The sequence below is a fragment of the Paramisgurnus dabryanus genome, chromosome 20 (genome assembly GCF_030506205.2).
Source record: "Paramisgurnus dabryanus chromosome 20, PD_genome_1.1, whole genome shotgun sequence".
In the NCBI taxonomy this organism is placed as follows: domain Eukaryota; kingdom Metazoa; phylum Chordata; class Actinopteri; order Cypriniformes; family Cobitidae; genus Paramisgurnus; species Paramisgurnus dabryanus.
The window spans coordinates 4,976,643-4,994,467 of record NC_133356.1 but is presented as its reverse complement, the minus strand read 5'-3'; the positions used below and the strand labels follow the sequence as shown (position 1 = coordinate 4,994,467).

The following is a 17,825-nucleotide window of genomic DNA, read 5'->3' as shown; positions in this document are numbered from 1 at the left end:
TTTCTGTCTGTCTATCTATTTTTCATCTGTCTGTCTGTCTGTCTGTCTGTCTATCTTTCATTTGTGTTTCTGTCTGTCTGTCTATCATCTATCTAACCTGTCATCAGTGTATCTGTATGTCTGTCTATCCTCTGTGTTTCTGTCTGTCTGTCTATAATCTGTGTTTCTGTCTGTCTATCCATCTGTCTGGCAGTCTGGCATTGGTGTTTTTGTCTGTCTGTCTGTCTGTCTGTCGATCTTCTGTGTTTCTGTCTGTCTGTCTGTCTATCATCTGTGTTTCTGTCTGTCTTTCTATCATCTGTGTTTCTGTCTGTCTGTCTGTCTAACGGTCATCAGTCTATCTTTATGTCTGCCTGTCTAACTATCTGTCATCAGTGTTTCTGTCCTGCCTGGCTATCATTTGTGTTTCTGTCCGTCCGCCTGCCCATCTATCAATCTGTCTGTCTTTCTGTCTGTCTGTCTGTCTATCATCTGTCTTGTCTGCCTTGTCTGTCTGTCATCTGTGTTTCTGTCTGTCTGTCTATCTAACCTGTCATCAGTGTATCTGCATGTCTGTCTGTTTGTCTGTCTATCTATCTGTCACCTGTGTTTCTGTCTGTCTGTCTGTCTGTCTATCTAACCTGTCATCAGTGTATCTGTATGTTTGTCTGTCTATCTATCTGTCATCCGTGTTTCTTTCTGTCTATTTATCTATCTAACTTGTGATCAGTGCATCTGTATGTCTGTCTGTCTGTCTATCTAACCTGTCATCAGTGTATCTGTATGTCTGTTTGTCTATCTTTCCGTCATCAGTGTTTCTGTCTGTCTGTCTGTCTGTCTATCTATCTATCTGTCACCCGTGTTTCTGTCTGTCTGTCTATCTATCCAAACATCCATCCATCCATCCATCCATCCATCTTTCTGTGTTTCTGTCAGTCTATCTGTCTGTCTCTCTGTGTTTCTGTCAATCTGTCTTTCCGTCCGTACGTCTGTCATATCTCTTACCTCACTGTAGGTTCCATCAGGGTTGCAGACGGGTACAAATACTTGTGGAAAGACTTTCTTGGCTTGCTGTTCTGTGTACCGCTTTTCTGCCACACACCTGGATGTATCTGTAGACACAGCACATGTAAATCCACCTGTAAGATGGCTTATAATCATTCCTGTTATCAGAATTAATATTAACTATCTACCCAACATCTAGCTTGTGCTATGTAAGTGTTGGATGAGGTCAGCTGAAATGTACTACATCTGATGATTCATTCCTCCACGAATTCTGTCCTCCAAGAAATCCTTTCTAAATATAACTAAAAATTTCCCATCATTTCACTTCAGACACACAGTTTTTGCGAATGTTGTCAGTGTAATATAAAAAACAGACCATCCAAAGAGAGGGCGCATTAAATTCAAAGTGACAGGCAAATCTCTCGCTGACTGATGTGGCGGTGGCGTTTCTTTCGGAGGAAAGGAATAAAAATAGCAAAAAACTAAGAAGGAAATCAAGTTTCTTCTTCAATAACATGTGACCTCTCAAACACACAGAATAATTCAAGATGTTTCGGAAGCGGTGAAGCCATGTGTGCAGCTGGGATCTGGATCAATAATCCTACCGCAGGCATCAATACAATTCTCTTTAAGTCTAGCGAAGGCTTATATCTCTCATATTTGTATGCATATTTTGACATATGTGTGTATGCATGTGTGTTGATATCGTTGACAAAGCTGGCAAGAGTACAGCCTCACAAATCTTGAAAATGAATTTCTATGCAGACATATAGTCACTCTCTCCACTGCGCAAATCATTAAAACAGCCTCGTCTGAGATGACATGAGAGCACCAAAACAAACAAAACCAGACGAATGATTAAGAAAGGAGAAATGAAACAAGAGCAGACGGTTAAAGTCACGGACCAACAGAAGCAGACATTTCAAATTATACTTTTTAACTCTCTTAAAGACAAATAGTTCATTTTTGTGCAACCTGCAAATATAATGATTTATTTAAAACACGTCACATGCATTTTGACACAATTTTACGCTTTCCTTTTAATCTTTTTGAAAATTAGACTCTTTTGTGTCTCTTGTCCTCTCTGTCATTTTTGTCCTCACACCCTTTTAATCTCAATGTAAGAATGACACATTGTGCTTGCTAGTAGAAAAAGAATAAAAGAGAGAATAAATGAGGTCTGTAAGCAGAATAAAGCGACACTAAATGGCGAGGGAGTCTTCCTGCCGAGCCCAATACAATAAGAGGGTTTGTGAGCTGTTTGACCTTTGACATCTTTGGGCACAGACAATATTTTGCTCCTCCCTTCAAACATATGAATGCATCACTGTAAATTTATTTTAATACAGACAAGATCCCTATCAGATCTTTTGGAGAAAGATTACGACAAGAAACATCATTTTCGTTTTAAAAACCCCATGCATGTTTAAATGTATTGTGTCTTATATGAGTGGAGCTTAAATGCATCATGCGTTATACAAGTGGAAGTGTCCTTTATCCTCTCAAAGATTCATTCATCCCTGAATGGATTCAAACCCTGACCCTAACAGGGCATCAGCCCCGACCAGCAACAGATCACACGTGAATGGTGAACTCTGACCTTTGCATGGCCCACGGTTGACCTCCAGCTGAGGGTCGCGGCACTTTGCGCGGAGAAACTCGCAGCGGGAACTGAAGGTTCGTCCGTCTGATGCGCACAACGGCTTGCGAGCAGCTCCGGCACAGTCCATATTACATTCCTTGTCCTGTTCCACACGGAGAAACTGTAAAGAGAAAGACAGAAAGAAGAGAGAGAGAAAAAGTTAGACTTTGAAGTTAGCAAAATGTCCAACTATTATGGCTGGGTATTGCGACCAATTTGGCGATTCGATTCAAATCTTTTTATATGATATCGATTCAATCCACGATCAATTGGTTATCAAAATTTTATTAAAAATTGTAATTTTGCTGACATGAAATTTATTCATGCAATGCAAGGATCCAATATATAGTTACTTGTGCGTTTTCTTTCTGAATTGTACAGATTTACAAAACAGACTTAAGTTTTTACGAGAATAATCGCGACATTTGAAATCATTTTGTGTCTGTTCCAGCGCAAGGAAACGTGAACCCAGTCTTGAGTTGCGACTTTCCGATGTAACACCAAAATCTATGACCCATTGAATTATATGACCATAGTAGGCGCTGTAGGGACAGTTGGGTTTACACTTACGAAAATTAACCAGTTTTTGTGTTAAAAGTGTAGTAACGAACCCTTGTTCCCTGGGAAGGGAACGAGACGCTGCGTCCATATGTGTCATTTACACTGGGGACGCTGGGGACATGTCCCCACCACTTTTTGAAATGGCTGATTTTGTCCCCACCACTTTTTGAAAGCATTTGGTTAAAATGTTCTGAAAAATCAAGCAATACCTGTGCGACATACAGTACACTGCAAAAATGACTTTCCTACTTTTCCTACTTTTGTATTGTTTTCAGTAGAAATATCAAAAAATTCTTAAATTAAGATGCTTTCTCTTAATGTGCAAAATGACCTAAGAAAATAAGTCTAGTTTTTAGACCAAACATACAATTTAAGTTAATTTGTGATTAAAACAAGCAAAAATGTCTGCCAATGGGGTGAGAAAAAAATCTTAAAATAAAATTAGTTTTTTCTTAAAAACTTAATTTAAGCAAACTTTTCTCACCCCATTGGCAGATAATTTGGCTTGTTTTACACTTCAAAAAAGGATTTTTAAGAAAAAAATTCTTAGAATTCTTAGTATCTTAAATTAAGGTGCTTTTTCTTGATGAGCAAAACGACCCAAGAAAATAAGTCTAGTTTTAAGACCAAAAATATGAAATTTAAGTGATTTTGTGCAGAAAACAAGCAAAAAAAAAAAAAACACGGCCAATGGGTTAAGCAAAAAATCTTGAACCTTTTTAAACCATTTCTAAAAAAACACTAAATTCAAGAAAAATTCAAAAATTTGCTTACCCCATTGGCAGATATTTTTGTTTTTGCACAAGATCACTTAAATTTCATATTTTTGGTCCAAAAACTAGACTTATTTTTTTTACGTCATTTTGCTCATCAAGAAAATACATCTTGATTTAAGAATTTTTTGATATTTCTACTGAAAACAAGACAAAAATACTAAGTAAGAAAGTCATTTTTTTATTTTCAAGAAAAAAAAGTGTTGTCTTGCTTTCAGTAAAAATATCTAAAAAATTATTAAATTAAGATAAATTAAGTCTAGTTTTTAAAATAAAAAATATAAAATTTAAGTGATTTTGAGCATAAAAAAAGCAAAAAAAATCTGCCAATGGGGTAAGCAAATTTTTCCTGAATTTAGTGTTTAATTAAAATTTTCAAGATTATTTTGCTTACCCCATTGGCAGATTTTTTTGCTTGTTTAATGCACAAAATCACTTAAATTTGATATTTATTTATTTATTTTCTTGGGTCGTTTTGCTCATTAAGAAAAAGCATCTTAATTTAAGAATTTTTAGATATTTTTACTGAAAACAAGACAAAAATACTAAGAATTTTTTTGCTTGAAAATCATTTTTTGCAGTGTATGTCTGGTTTTGTGGTCCAGGGTCACAGCAGTTGCGTTGTGTGCTTATGGTGTGTTGTTTGCCCATTTTTTATGCATCAATATTCAATATTTTTCCCGTCCTGCTGTAATGTTTTTTCATATGATCTTTTGTCCCCACCACTTTTCAACACAAACTGACGCCCCTGGCTGCGTCTCCCTCGCCATACTTTCGCCGTGCCTGTACACTAGCTTTGGCATATGCCTGATGGCATTCCTTACTGCCTTATTTATGCTCTCTGGCTTCCGCATATGACGTCACACCCAACATTTGGTCGAATTTAATATACATACTCAGATGCCATCATGCTGTAGACGTTCCCCATACCGTTAGCTCTCTGTGACGCAGCGTGAAGTTTCCTCATAATGGAAAAACTATGGTTTACTACACAAACTATGGTTTAACTATGGTTTTAAAAAAAATTGGGTTTACAAACGATGGTCACATCATCCAACGAGTCACAGAATTCAGTACACCGGCCATGCACACATAGGACTTATTAAACAGTGTGTGAGTATCGCATTAAGATCTGTTTCGTGTCTACTTTGCATGAAAATGTACAAGGCCTAAAACATGTGCAAATGAGAAACTTTTGTGATGATTCAGCACTTGCCAGATCAGGCAAGTGACAGTTCACGCTTGCCCCGGGCACTCCTTAAAGGGATTTAAATTCTGTCATCATTTACTCTCTCTCATGTTGTTCCAAATCTGTATGAATTTCTTTGTTCTGCTGAATACAAATGAAAAAAAAAATAACCAAACAGATCAGGGGCACCATTCACTTCCATAATATTACATTTTCCTACTATGGAAGTCAATGGTGCCCTCTGATCTGATTTGTTACAAATATCTTTATTTGTGTTTAGCAGAAGAAAGACATTAATAAATGATGTTTACAACATGAGGGAGAGTAAATGATAAAACAATTTAAATTTTTAGGTGAACTATCCCTTTAACGTCAAGTCATGTCTCTAAAGTAAAGCACACACATTAAGAATTGATTCAGAGATTTCCCGAAATTATATTGTTTTGTTAAAGTAAAGATCGATTAATTAATATTTTTTCCTAGCCCTTATAACTATGCATACATATATACTGTATATTATATAAAATATTATTATCTATAAACATGTATTTAATGAATATTATAAGTGTTATACATAAAGTATATACAAGAAAAATTTACTAAAATACTCTTATGGACAGCTATTTAGCGCAAAGGTAGCACAAAAGAAATAATCTGAGTTTGCAGTTTGACATTAATAAATTAAAGTAAAAATACAACATTAATACATCTTTTCTATTACAATGCATGTCACAATAACCACAACATTTAATGCATTTGGCAGAACTTTTATCCAAGTGACATTCATGCTCCACATTTAGTCTTTTTTAGGCTACCTTTGATGTTCTTTCACATTCATAGACTGATTAATACACACACTAATACTCCAAACAAACCACACACAGACGCTCGCTGACCCCTCTGACACTCGAATCCCATGCCAGGTCTTGTTTGTGAATGAGGGATTGTGGATGAATGACAGAAGTGCTGACGGCCTCTCGACTCGCACTTTTATCTGTCTGACACCCTCACACCTGCACAGGTACCGCCGCAAACAAAAAGCACGTGTGCGTACGAGTCCCACGCTCCAGTCGCTTGAATGCACGAGAAAACAGTGTGTGTTTTACTCTTTGTGCACTGCAGAAAAGTTGAATGATTTTGCAAACATCACCTCACCTACAGTCAAGGAAATCGACTTCCTTTGTGCTCTGGACATTACCTGCACAGGTGTGGATTTCATTTTACATTTGGCTAGCATGAAAAAGTCGAGCGATCTATTGTCACGACCTGGCGAATACAAATCCGACTTGAAAAGGTCCTGATAGATGCATGCTCACCTGTAGCCAATAAATCAGCCTCGGGAAAACAGCGAATGAAAGCGGTGTTGAAAGGAAACAGATTCTTCATATAAAACGGATGGGTAGGATCATTACCCACTCAAAAATTAGCACTGGATGACATCCTACAAATGACTTTGTGTGTGTGTGTGTGTATGTGTGTGTGTGAGGGCGCTTTGCACCTGGAAGATGGTTTTGGAGGGGGTTTAAAGATCAGCCCTTTGCCCCTGGCGATGGAAGACAGCGCTCCTGTCATCTCTGATCGTAAAACTAGAGCTGATGAATGTTGGGGAAGTGTGTGTGTGTGAGAGAGAATAAGCTGGTTCAGACACATCGGATAAACGGCTGTGAGTGTGCATGGACTGAACTACTGTAATCTTACTTTTTTCTTGGTTTAATGAGTTCTGAGTCTTTTATTAAAGGGGTCATATGATGTGATTTTATGTTTCCTTTGTCTTTGGAGCATTTAAAGCTGTTCATGCATGTAGAAGATCCCTAAAGTCGCAAAGGTTAAAGTCTTAAATATTCTTTCTAAAAGTAAAAGCTCATCCATGCCTTCATAAACGCCTCATTTAAATACGCCCCACATATCTGCGTCACTGTGTGGGAAGATTTGCATGACACCGCCCAATAAAGGCAAAGAAAGAAAACGTTATTTATAAAATAAAAGCAGACCCCATTTTTACAGTTTTATAACTGCACAGTGTCATATTGCGATTTCCATTTAGTTTCAATAAATTTTGGACAGCTCTCTTCATCGCCGGCCCCTTTTTAATCCAGAATACTTATGAATGAATAAATGAACATTAAGCTCAAAATAAGAGGGTCTCATGTTTATGACTGACAGACTGTTGCTGTCACTGAACCCCCGCCACCCCAAACTCTTATTCCCACCACACAATCTCTTTCTTTCCATCTCTCTCTTTGTCTCTGACAAGCACAGTCTTTCTCTCTCTGTTCTCACCCTGTTCGCTCTCTTGCCTTCTCTTTGTGTCTCTCTTACACACATGCACTTTTTTCCTTTCGATCGCCCTCTCGTTCTTCGCAGCTGTGACCCTGTGGCCCTTCCGCTTCGTCATTCTCAGCTCTTCTGTCAGGGAGCTCGCGGGAGGCCCGACAGAGATGTCAGGAAACATATTCTGCCCGGAGCGCCGTCGACCGAACCACAATCAGCATTTTATGGATCTTCGCACACCCGGGTAGCCCGAACTCAGCCAAGCGATCGCTGAAGAGCTCTCGCAGCCAACGTGGTTCAATTGGGTCACGGTTGGTGTCCGAAACACGGACAAAACCAACAAGACCACCACAGAGGACTCATCAGCGCCAGTGAGTCAAAATTTCAGACAGGATTGTCCCAAACTAGACCCCACAAACCCAGACACGGCCAAATAATCACCAGCCGCAGCCAAACCGAGACACGTCCATTGAAAGATCGCCAGGGGAATCTTGAGCCACCCACGACAGCTGTCAGTATACAGAATCAACCGCTGGTCGAAAAAACACCACAGCAACTCTAGCAAACCAGCAAAATCATTTTCAACTATAGCTTAGATTCATTCATGACAATTATCAACCTAGAGATTACTTAGTTATAGCTTATACACAAGTTAAGGCCCACTGCGGCACCTTCACGAAAGTTTATCATTTGCAAGTGTTTTCATGCCTTGCTATTTAAATATTTAATCAAAGAAGATGCGAAACAGATGTCAATGCGCTACTCATGCACTGTTTGAGAAGATTTGTGGAGAGCCGCATCTCAAGACTGGTTTCGACAGTGCGCATATATTTACATTATTCATGTTTTCTTGCACTTTTATCTAAAAAATTATCTCAAAGTGCCACGATTATCTTCATAAACATAGTCCGTTACATCTTAAGTAGCCTAAATGTTAAATAAAATGCATGTGTAACAGTATATTGGATCCGCGTGCATTAGGTCTTAAAGATACAGGACCCCAAATAAACATTGCACTAGTGTTATGCTGCTTCTGAAATCGCATACTTTGTACCTACAGGAAACTAATCGACCGTTAAAACAGAAGGTACTATATAGTATGGATAGTATGAATGTATTCGGACGTACTACATCCGCCATGTTGATACATCACGTAACATGCGTCATCAAAACCACAATTTAAGGGCTCGTTATAGTTGTGAGTAGGTCCTACGGCGTAGCCGCGATGGCATAGGTTCCATGTCGTTTTTAATTTATACTTTTGCGTCGTCGTCCGCGTCGATGTGCAAACACATGTGCCGACCGCTGGTAGGCGGTATCCATGCGTGCCACAGTAGCAGCACGACCGTCAAAGAAGAAGCAGCTTGGCAAGTTAACCCACAAACGAAGAAGAAACAGCAACTTGTTGTGTATATTTTGAGAACACCAGCAATGATGGAAGTAAATAAACTGTGACTTTTATTGCAGTTTGAGTTAAATCACTCCTCAACTTGGCTCATCTTTGTTTTCACCATCGCGAACGGAAATACCTATGATGTAGTTTCTTTACCTGATGGGAGGGATTCTGGTGGACCAATCACAGCGCTTGCGGTCCGCGTAGAACTGACGCGCTGTTTAAAATTTTGTGAGGTGCACATCAGGCTGTGCAAAGATACGCGCAGGCTACGGATAACCTACGGCGTAGAGCCTACGCACGACTATAAATCGGGCTTTAGTCGCTAACTGGAATGACATTAAACAAGAGCAATTTAACCACATGGGACAGCTGTTTAATATACATATTTGCATTTGAATTGAGCCGTGTTACCTCTTTCAGACATTTTTGTATAAAACAACACCCCTCCGTCTTCTTCTTCGTTGGATAACTCCTCTCCTGGGGGATCACGGGATAGCATCGAATGAACACTTTGGGAACTTGCTGGTCATTTTCGCCTATTTTTTTCAAATATTATTTATTCAGACATGCTACTACTATATAGTATGGAGTTTCAGTGAGGGACACCGAGCGGCACGCACACGCTTGATGGCCGTTCCTGGGCATGCCAACTCCTGGTTGCTTGGCAACAGTAAAGCGGTATCAAAAGTCACTTCAAATGTATTGTTAAGTTACAAGAACGATGTTTTTGGATTTAAAAGTATTTATTTCTCGATAAAAGTAACAAAATATATGAGATAATATGCCAAACTTATCAGATATTTACAGAAATACGCATTTTCCGCCACCTTGAATTATTTTCTTCGACTCGAGCCACTGACCTACGTCACGATGCCCCTTCACTCCGATTGGCCGTTCGCTTAGTCGCATCGCTCAGCATTTGCATAAAATAGCCTTCTTGTTTATTTTGGCCCCACCTTGCTCGGGGCAGCGGTGAGCTCGTTGCTTGTCGCTGGCAAACGGCCACTCCCATTGAAAATGAATGGTAGCCTGTCGCTATATCTCTGTCTCTTGTAGCTAATGTGACTCTAGGATAAGGTACATTCACTTTATAGGCGACTAGCAGTAACAGAGCGACGCAATCTTATTGATTTCAATGGAAGCTATGCGGCATCCGGCAACACGAGCGACAGTGACCGTTGAGATATGTTTAAATTTATGCAAATTATGAGCGACTTTCGGGAGCGACTACCAATGAGAATGAAGCAGTGGAGTTCACGTCATCATCTCTCGTCAGTAACTGGAGTGGACGTTACTCATTTGTTTATGACAACGAGATTTAGAAACGCCTCATTGAAAGAGACGAGCGACACACAGTGACAAAGTCGCTTATAATGTAAATGTACCTTTAGTGTAGATGAATCAAACAACAATAGCCAAAGAAAAAAAAATCACTCATGTTAGTGTAATAATACGGAGCCCCTAAGGGGACATGGAGAAAAAATTAAATAAAGTTCAAGTTGAAACTATCGCGTGCGCACATTAAACTATCGCGTTTAGTTTCGCGCGCGCATGCGAAACTAAACTTTTTTTTAAAATTCTGCACATGAAGGTTTCGTGTGAGCATGCAAAAGTTTCATGTGAGCACATGAAACTAAACTTTTGATTTTTTTACTCCAATGTCACCTTAGGGGCTCGGTATAATAATGTCAATTTTTAGCATTTCAAATACTATTTCAGTGTTTGCATGTGTACAATGTTAAAAGTGACATTCACAGCTGCCGAGCACCCCTTTCCTCAAAGCAAAACCATTTTAGATAAAAGGGAAAGCAAGAAAGCAGAAAGAAACACAGAGGAGAGACAGACAGAGAAAAAAATGACATTTATTTCAAGGACCCACCAGCGCACAAACTTGAAATCCTATTACCCCCTTTTGGCAGTAAGCATTGTGGGACTGAAAGCAGTGATCCGAGGGCCAAACTCCAGCAGAGAGTCTATTGTGGTCGACAGAGGACCGCATGGGGTCCGAGGGGCCCTTGAAGGATGAGAGGGCCTCCCAACCACAGATCCAGAGAGGCCCCTCCACACCTTGGCCGCGAAGGGTCAATGGGGCCCCGACGGAAAGCGAGAGAGAGGGCGCAGACGTGTGAAAGGGTCCCAACGGGGGCTTCCTGGGATTGGCTAGGCATAGTTAGTCTCCAGCATGGAAGAAAAGTGACAGCCTAGATCCAGTCTATTAACTCAATCAAAGAGCAAAGCCTTTAATTGCTGTGAAAAATCGGCAAGAAAAGGGAAATCCATGTGAAGCACCAGAAAAAAAAAACACTCGTGCAGGTGCACGGTTTTGCGTATGAATACAGGCACCATTTCAGCAGGCCCTGTTATGATGTGACTGATATAAATGGATTTCAGGAGAGACGTGTGGAAATCACAGAGGAATGACAAACAAAATGCATCTGATTCTACAATTTGCTTTTTTCAAAGTGATTAGATGCACACTCAATTCCGACTCGACCTTTTTCAGACAGTCTGAAACCACTGAAAACAAACCAGCTTCTCTTTGTGGCGTGCGCTGCATTGCTTAAAGTAGGAAACCTTGAGGTTTTGGAGTCACTGAAAGGAAATATGGAAAATGTGCTGCTATATATGGCAGATTCAGAACCGTTTCTGCCGTGATGATTTTCGAAGGTACTTGGCACGGCTGAGTTATAAATCCACTGAGATCCTGTGTCAGTGTGGGCTTACATTGTTTCCTACGCCTTACTTCCTTATTACTTCACTGCGGCTGAGCAGACCAACTTTTAGAGTAATGAATTGATGTTACTGACGTGTACTATAATATATGGATTTCTAATACCTAATACATCATGCACCTCAGTTTCAATCAATTGTATTTTTGGATCGGGAAGGAAGTTTTTAAAACGTATATGAAATATGTAATTATGTGACTGTGAAATCCAGGTTAAAGTCGGATAATTTATTTATGAGATTATTCAAAGTTTTACATTTTACATGACCTTTCTCATTCAATATTAAAGATATCAAGATTATATTTTCACAGAATGGTCTTTATGTGAGAGAACAGTAAATCACAAAAAAAAACACTTAAGATGAGTTTTACAGATATTTACTTAAAGGTGCCAAAGAATGCACACAATCTATTAAATTGTTCATTATAAAACGGGCAGTTCTGGTTCTTCATTCTGATTGGTTGAAACGCGTTCTAAGCCGTGATGAAATACACCGGTAACCTCACGGTTCAGACCACATTACATAGGTATCACTGCGCCACTGTTACTGCGTATTGATTTATGAAAATAAACACCACAGTCTTAAATCATATTTTTAATTTGTCTACAATTGCACAATTAATGGCGATATCCAGATGAATGTCAATAAATATTGTTGAGTCATCTCGTCGATAAAGAGAAAACGTTGTCTGAGGATTTTATAACTCAAGTTCATACGTCCGCTATTATCCACTGGGTGGCGATCTTACCCAACTTAAACACTGACGCATTCACTGAAAACACCGTGTAATACTGTTCATGGCTCCGTCTGAATCTGATCTCTTACTAAAGTTCTTCACAAAAATGGAATTATCTCCGCTTTTAATAAAAAAATTTGAGAGGTGAAAAGAGATCAAATGAAGGTAGGATGAAATGTTTTTTTGTTTGTTTTTGTTTTAAAGCGGATGGTCTGTTCTTTCATTTGATATTTTATGTTTATATAAAGAAGATAATTTTCTGGAAGGCATTAAACTAAAACTGGGTGGCAACTTAAAAAAAAGAAACGCTGACGGGGAAAGAGTTCAGCATGCTTCCAAACATATTTGATCATCACTTCAACAGTTGCACGATATAAATGTTAATGTATAAATTAGATGAATGGTGATTTATAAAATAAACACCACAGTCTTAAATCATATTTTCATTGTGTCTTTGCTGTGTCTGTGTTGGTTGGGAACTGCGCTCTGTTTCAGTCACACTTGATTCTGAGGAACTACTTTGTTTGGCGGAAGAGTAATATTTGTACTAATATAATTACAACTTTTTTGGGTTTTATTTTATAAAATCCCGCTAACGTTATGCATATGAAGTAACCGTTTTATAAACGCAATAAACCCCTCGAAGCGTTGGGTTACCAGTGCATTTTATAACAGCTAAGGGGGTTTAGGCACTCCGCTTCGCGTCGTGCCTAACAACGCCTCTTAGCTGTTATAAAATGCACTGGTAACCCACTGCTTCTCGGGGTTTATTGCTTTATTAATATCTACATAGATTGTTTGTGGCTTTTTTAAGTGCAAACATTTTCCAGGTATGGTTTTACATGTCTGTTCACACCCCTAGGATTTGCCTTTAGAATAAAATGGTCGATTATTATCTTATTTGAAAGGTCATGAATAATAATTTTGAGCTCTGTTCTGATTGGCTGTTCCACAGAGCAGCTCCTTCAGTAGCTCTCTGTGTGTGTAAACAGACCTTATGTTTGATACGGATTTGGATTTTGAGGAATAATCAATTGTTTGGAGATTGTTAATGGATGTTTCTGAGTGAAAAGTTTGTGGGGGGGGTTTCAGTATGGACCTGCAAAACATAACTGTAATGCTGCGTTCACACCAGCCACGGTAGAGGCGCCAAGCATGAGTGATTTCAATGTTAAGTCAATGTAAAGACGCGTTGACACGTTGAAAAGTTGAAAAATCTGAACTTTGCCAAAAAAAACGCGCCTTGTTAATCAATCAGGAGCTTGCTCTAGTAGTGATGTGATTACAGGAAGCGAGCGGAGTCGCAGAAGCCCCTCCCACGATGGCAATTTCCCCGTGAATGGCTCAATGACTAGAATTTCACGCGCGAATGAAGCGAGTACACGCAAAATAGCTGTAGACGCGAATTTGACGCCTAAACCCCTCTGGTGTGAACCCACAGTAACATCAATAGTAGAATTTCAGCCTAAACGCAAGCATATAGCATTTACTAGCATATAGCGCTAACTCAGCAGTCACAACTTTGTTTTTAGCATTTTAACAACATTGTGCATAATTTAATGTTGGGGCGTACATCGTTTTAACAGGAATTTAACAGGAATCTATAGTTTTTAATCCAGCGCATAATCGTGTCGAACATTCGCGCCGTATATCTGCAACCAATGTGAAGAGACAATGATGCTGTAACTCAAAGCTACACTACATAAAACTTCTGAACAGTGTGTGCAAGTTTGGCTATGTGTGAGGGCTCAATACATGCAAAGGACTTATATAGTAAAACATGTCAAAAACTGACTAAAAAGTACAAAAAAATCTTATTATTTAGCCAATACTGTATGTTTTGCTGTAAATCTACTAACACATCAACAAGTTTGTGTGAGGGTTAGTTTAGGGGACAGCAGTGGCGGCCGGTGACTTCTTTTTCGAGGGCGCTCGATGCGAAGTTCGTCACAACATGTATGTAGCCTGTCATGTGTGTGGGTCATAATTTCAAAATATGTGTTCTGTGCGTCGAGTTAACCTATGTGCATGAAGTGTCTTGTCAAAAGAAGTGCCTGCTGCAGACGCGTCTAAAGGGTTTTTGATAAATAAGACCCTCGTGTTTGCCGGATACTCGCATAATCTCAAATGTAATCAGAGTTTACTGTTAAGGGAGTGTCTTGTGTGTATTTTGTGAACGTCTCTTTTATCATAAACGGTTTTGACGCGTGTGCAGCAGGCACTTATTTTGACAAAACACGTGATGCACATGGTTCACATGACGCAACAAACACATATTTTGAAAACGCAAGCAACAAACTGAAACAACAGAAACAAATTTTGGTGATCACCTAAACTGTTTGTGTAGGGTCTCTGTGGCACAAACATTACATTAGGTGGTGGTGTAATAAATAAATTTAAAACAATAAGACTATGGGATTGCCCCATTAAGATAGCAAAGTAAACATGCGTGAATGTAGATGAGGGTTTGTAGGGCACTAATGCATCTCTGCCTCCCACATTCCGCACAGCCACGGCTGTGTAAGGAGAGTAAGATGGGATGACCCCTGACCTCCAGGTTAACGACCACCAGACATTTGTTAACGTTTAGATGTACAGGCATCTCTTCTCAGCCTGTAAATAACGAGCAGAGGGCCGTCGGCCATAGCGTTTCTCTGTAAATCACCGCACTTAGGGTATGACACCGTGCATTCTTTCCCATAATCCACTTCGCTGGTGTTGGATCGATTTAGTCCTCAAATATTTTCGTATGGCACGGGATACCTCCCCCTGACCGAGCCTGTCGATGGACCGGTACAGGTGAGTCCCAGAGTTAGTATATTTAAACAGGGCTCTGCTATACACTACCTAGAGCTATGCGTGAAATTAATTACCATATTTACTTTCTCTCAAATAACCGTATATCATCTCTCTTCCGTCACGGGCAGCAGCAGGTGCCCATGAGACCTCATCATCACAGACCCTAATTCATGCCCGTGCCACATAGCTGCCATCCCAGAAGGCCGAGCTGAAGCAGACGCCAGCAAAGAAACATTGACAGCAGCTGTATCTCTGCCCGTGGTGCTAACAGCCTCCATCAGCACCAAGAAGGGAATGCCAGGTGAAAACTTTGGAATGGTGAAATCTCGGCATGGCAGAGCGCTGGTCTCAAAACAGAGATTAAGAAAACAGCTCTCTGGAGGTTTCATATATAGCACTTTAGATATAACTAAAATCATGCATTTGCATTTATGCATTTGAGAGTTGCTTTTATCCAAAGCGACTTACATTGCATTTAAGGAATGCACAACCAGTTTTTTCACAACCAGTTAAGCTACAGGAACACAAACCTTCACCTATTGATTGGTCCATATGTATTCAAAAGGATTCTGTGTGACATAAAATAATATTTTTTGCATATTGTCTGTCTATTCAATGTAGCAAAGAACAAGTGCACAAATGTTGGCTGTGGCAAACCGTCCAATTAAACCGCAAAGCACCGTTTATTATCCATCACAGTTGTTGTAATTCCTGACAGGTGTGCAAATATTGACTATTGACCAACATTTATGAATTGGAAAGTGGGTTGTTTCCTGTCACTGTATAACTTATTGGCATTCGATAGGAGTTAGTTGGACATAAATACCAGGACTTATTAGTCCATCAAACCTGCTTTGTGCCCAAGCTTTGGACAAACCCACGTGTCTGTGGATCTCTCCCTAAAAACCGTGTCCCACTGGGGACGAGCTACACTCCCTCTCTCACTAAGTTAATGGGAAACGGCTTCCCGCAATCAGCAGCCATAACCCTGTGTACACAGGCAGGCGTCCATGAAGAGGCCGGCGGCCGCAGAGAGGAGAGAAAACCTCAAGAGGTTCACAGTGCTCAGCGGGCAGAGCCAAGCCCCTGTCACTTATGAGGGAAAGCGTGAGGTTGCACCTGTAGCTTTGTTTGTGTGTGTGTGTTTGTGATCATTCGAAAGACAGCTTGTAGGTCTCTGGTTACCCTCCTAAAGAATTTAGGCTCTGAGTACACAAACATCACCCCAAATAGGATTCCCGTGATAACTCATCTCATCTTACTCCAGTATCTAAGTTTCTCACTTTACAACACAAATACTTAGGCTACTATCAACCACCAAAATGCTCAACACACACTAAAATTTACAGGAAAGTTGAAAGCTGATCTAAAAATGTATTTAATTATGAATATAAATCACATTTTTATGATACTTACGCTATTAAATCATATATCAAATGCATATTAGTTCTTATTGTGGCAAATAGCCAATAATTTAAAATAATGAATATATTTTTTGAACATTATTACATTACATGATCATGTCTGTGAAATCCAGAGAAATCATCAGACTAGTCATTGATTTCAATCTTTGAAATGATCTTACTATCAATATTAAAGATTTCAAGGTTATAATTTAACATAATTTTCTTTACGATATGATTTTATGCAGAAAACAGTAAATCACCAAATAATACGTTTTTAGACTGGGTCATATCATGCTTTCCAAGTCACAATTTAGATGACATTAAAACAAAAACAGGATTTATAAATAAGAGTAATGATAAAGTATTGCGGTGACCCACCGTAAGTGCGGAGAGTTTGTGCGCGTCTGCTGCGTGAAGCGCGCACAGCAGCACCAGCAGGACGGACACGCGCATCCTCAAACCTCGCCAGACGCACAAAATCCACACAAACTTTCTCCAAAGTAAAGCTCAATTCCGTAAATCCCGTCTACTCGCAGATGAAAATGTTACTGGATACTGAATGTGTAGATTCGGTACCGCGTTTTTCCAGTGCGCAAAATGTGCGTCATGAAGTGAAGCGCTCAGGCTCAGTTTGGACTCTCTGCACCCTACCCCTCTCCTCTTCCCCTCTTCTCTCTCTCTCTCTGTCTGTGTGCGTCTCTCTCTCTCTCTCTCTCTCTCTCTCTCTCTCTCTCTCTCTCTCTCTCTCTCTCTCTCTCTCTCTCTCTGCCTCTCTCTCTTTCTTTGTGTGTGCGTGTTGGTCTTATCGGACTGTAGTCGGGAGGTGAGTTTGGGAGGAATCTCTTATAGATGCTGGTAGCTGAGGGACAGAAACCTTCTGTCGTCTTATCCGCTTTCTCTGTTCTTTTTTCATCAGCAGTGAATCGAAGGGAAAGACATAAACAATGGGCTTCTTTCTGGCATTGGTTTTATAAATATAGTGGGCTATAAGATTTATAATAACTTTCAATAAAGAAATGCGTAATGTTTAACAGGACGCCACCTGGAGATGAACATGATCATGTTTTCTTAAATTGTATATGTTTAGAATAGTTACGATCTAAAAGAAATAGCACAACCAGAAATGTTTAAAACATCTCAGGATATGATCTACTTACTTCTTCAGCTATCCATCTGGGATGCTATTCAAACAGATTCAAAACAATTTCCATTTTATCTGGAAACATGCTATAGCCACATAAAAGCTTATACATCGAGAATTAAACATAGTCTCCTTTATGGTGTTATAACGTGATCGCAGGTGTTTAAATGCCTATAACCCATCTTATTTTCATCATA

General features: G+C 39.6%; 1 protein-coding gene across 2 annotated transcripts in view; it reads right to left on the bottom strand.

The window, feature by feature from the left end:
* The window catches only part of smoc2 (SPARC related modular calcium binding 2), a 49,996-nt gene extending 32,838 nt beyond the window's left edge, over positions 1-17,158 (bottom strand). For both annotated transcript variants that reach the window (XM_065296110.1, XM_065296111.1), the window contains exons 1-3: positions 16,866-17,158; positions 2,585-2,747; positions 985-1,091 (exon numbers count right to left, since the gene is read on the bottom strand). In XM_065296110.1, the coding sequence (XP_065152182.1) occupies positions 985-1,091; positions 2,585-2,747; positions 16,866-16,940 (345 nt within the window). In that variant the 5' untranslated portion in view covers positions 16,941-17,158. The remainder of the gene's footprint in view (positions 1-984; positions 1,092-2,584; positions 2,748-16,865) is intronic.
* Between the last annotated feature and the right edge of the window lie 667 nt (positions 17,159-17,825).